Here is a 2,957-nt window from a genome sequence, read left to right as displayed (position 1 = left end):
CCTAGGTGAGTTCTTGATTTATTAAAAAACCCCATATAAATTAATGTACAATAGTATGCGAAATTCTGGCACAATCATAGTTTATATAGAGCTAACTATAATGTCTCTTTATACCCAAGGCCAGAGTTGACATAATAATATACAGTTACAGTCTCAACAGAAAACAAGAACTACATGAAATTCGTTTTTTACGTCTTCACGTCTTTTTCGGCAGCCTTGTAAAGAGCGTCGTATTAGTGCAAAAACGTCGTTCAGCCGTGATGTGCATGTGTAAACAGCATGTAAGATCAGAGAGAGCTGCAGGCAAAAATAAGGCAAGGTGAGTAGCTCATTGTCAGTCAGCTCTCAGCTCCGATAGCCCTTTCGGCGAAATTCGCGCGGTGTCCCCCCTCTCCTCGCACCTGCTCACACCACACTCATTGTTTCGCTGTCAGAAGTACAATTTCCCCTCCGCTACTTTCCCATTTCCATGTGTTGCGCCCCTCAAACTGCTGACGGCTGCCTGGCGAAACCTCCGGGGGCCAGATTGATTTTCTAAACCTGGATTTCGCACTCCAATGAAGAGAGAGTGAGGAAAATTTCCTACCCGAACTCGCCGATTTCCAGCCGATAATGGATCGGAACATACGATACGAAATGGTGAGTCGGCAGGCGCTCCTCGAGAGTCGATCGTCGGTCCGGGTTCTTGGCGGGGGCCGACTTGTTTTCGGACGTAACCTTGAGTCACCTCGACGGCCGAAACCTCTTATCGTCCGTGTTGACGTTAATTTTGGCACTTCAAATTTTCACAAAATGCACCAATTAGCAGCTGTTGAAGCGATCTTATGCGTTGGACGCGTGTCGAGAGGCCAATTGTGCCGAGTAAATATTGCCATCTTTGTTTTTAGTGGCACAAGCGACTGGCGATCGATAAAAACATAGGTTTTATTGGGCACACACACACCACAATATTATTATTGTAGATTGTACTGCATAGCAATTATGCGATGAGAAACGCAACGCTATACTCTAATTTTCTCCTTATTTTTAACCCTCTTTAATGCTTGTGTTTATATAACATACATATGTACTTAATTAATCCTGCAATTATGTATGTATATTTTATCATCTTTGTATCATAGCGCTGAAATTGCGCATCGCTCGAAAAACAACCAATTAAATTTTAATTGTCAAATTGAGTGTTACCCTTTTCCTGCAACAAGGAAATTCGCGTTTGGTTGTTGAGCTAAGCGCAATATTTCCGTTATTTATACATATTGATTGCATTATATAACTACTATTATTTTGCGTTAACAGGTTGCTAGTCAAGACTACGACGACGAACACCAAAGGGGTGCGTCTGCACCCACCACCTCGCACTTGGCCGTGGCTCTGCCGCCCGAAATGGAGCAGGCGGCAGCAATGAGCTTGCCAATGGTACGCAAATGGACGCCAGATGAGACTAATTAACTACAGTGCTCTTTATTTTGCGTGACAGGGCATGGTTGACGATATACCACCCCCGAAAGCGGACTTCACAGCACCGCCGCCCTACGAACTGGCCACAAAGCTGCCGTCCTATGAAGAGGCGCAGCAACAAAAAATGCAAGAACAATATGGGGTAAAAACCAATAATAAAACTATTAGAGAAGAATACACTTTATTTTTAGTATAATAGGGTTTGAAGGATTAATTTTCAACTATAGTATAAATAATTTTGGTTTAATTTTTTTTCAATTTGCAGGATGGCGCGCCTCCACACCTCTCCACTCACATCAATATCAATAATCCTCAGCAGTCACCACTAACATTTTTGGCCATCGACACTGAAGACTGCAGCACCGAAACTAGCCTCCTAGGCAGCGATTTTACTTTTTTTACAGCGTTTTTAGGTACATTAATTGGTATCTCTATAAGACTTTAAGTTTAACCATGTTCTGCGATAGTGGCATTCCTCTTTAACTGGATTGGATTTCTGCTGCTGATGTGCTTTTGCCACACGATCGCCGCCCGATACGGTGCCCTGTCAGGTTTTGGCCTCTCCCTGGCCAAGTGGACCCTGATTGTAAAGCATTCAACAGACCTTGCCTCCAGGGAGAACATCTGGTTGTGGTGGCTCATAATGGCTTTTGGTAAGACCTGTTCTCGTTCATAAAAATCGCACAAGTACTTAAGTTTTTTCCTCTTCTGAAATATGCAGATTAAAATATTGACAATTGTAGTGGTTAACCCATTTAAAGCTTTTTGCTGCTAGTCATTTTGATCAAGGATGTTGACTCCAATTACGTCTACTTTCAGGGTTATTGATCTGCGCCAGGGCCACAATTCAGTACCTGCACATCAAGCGAGAGTGGAGTCTGCTGTCACGCAGCGCTCAGGAACGCCTTGTCTTTTTCTATTGAGCAAGCTTGAGGCACAGCATAGCTACATACTCTAAGCACACACTTTTCTCACCGCGCCCTTTCCTTTTCCCTCCAGTATGGTTAGCGAACCGACTTCACCAGGTGTGTGTTTGTGTGGTTTTCCATGCCCTCAACTAGTATGCGAGCACTTGCATCTTTCCAAGCTTGATATTTTGAAACTCTGGTCGTTTAAAGTCAAAGTATAAAGAAGGCAACAGAATTAGTCGCCGCGGGCTGGACTACTGGACAGCCCTTGGCCTGGGGAGGAGTCCCACTTTTTCCCTCAGAACATTCCCTAAGAACGCAAAAGGCGGAATGGTCTTTTCTTCGATGTGTTATCAAACTCATGTTAGTCGTTTTTCTGTAGATTAATGGTCCGAATATTCAGATTAAAATATATATTATGTAAATGGATAGCGTAAGGCGCTCTGAAAAGTTGTAAAAAAGTCACTTATACTAATTATTTAAGTATTAGGGCAGCTCGATTGTATTAAAGATGGATTTTATGTAAATTATTGAAGCCATTGTAAAGTGAGCGGTACCTTGAATAAACATACAAAAATTTAAATCTTGAGT

At 42.6% G+C, this 2,957-nt stretch overlaps 2 protein-coding genes across 2 annotated transcripts in view; both read left to right on the top strand.

Moving 5' to 3' along the window:
• Taf13 (TATA-box binding protein associated factor 13) overlaps positions 1-2,957 on the top strand; it is a 126,138-nt gene that overhangs the window by 55,600 nt on the left and 67,581 nt on the right. The gene's annotated exons all lie outside the window — the stretch shown is intronic.
• On the top strand, positions 469-2,955 carry Ndfip (Nedd4 family interacting protein). The gene is made up of 6 exons (XM_065488217.1): positions 469-639; positions 1,297-1,416; positions 1,478-1,600; positions 1,724-1,871; positions 1,926-2,111; positions 2,278-2,955. The coding sequence occupies exons 1-6, from the start codon at positions 613-615 to the stop codon at positions 2,379-2,381; spliced, it is 708 nt and encodes a 235-aa protein (XP_065344289.1). The 5' UTR covers positions 469-612; the 3' UTR covers positions 2,382-2,955.

This window comes from Cloeon dipterum, chromosome 4, assembly GCF_949628265.1.
Source record: "Cloeon dipterum chromosome 4, ieCloDipt1.1, whole genome shotgun sequence".
NCBI lineage: Eukaryota > Metazoa > Arthropoda > Insecta > Ephemeroptera > Baetidae > Cloeon > Cloeon dipterum.
Note: the sequence above shows the minus strand (reverse complement) of the source record. Positions and strands in the feature narration are given on the sequence as shown.

Coding starts and splice junctions, on each gene's coding strand:
- Ndfip (XM_065488217.1), top strand. CDS start 613: ATGGATCGGAACATACGATACGAAATG. Junction 640..1,296: donor GGAACATACGATACGAAATG/GTGAGTCGGCAG, acceptor TTGCGTTAACAG/GTTGCTAGTCAAGACTACGA. Junction 2,112..2,277: donor GTGGCTCATAATGGCTTTTG/GTAAGACCTGTT, acceptor GTCTACTTTCAG/GGTTATTGATCTGCGCCAGG.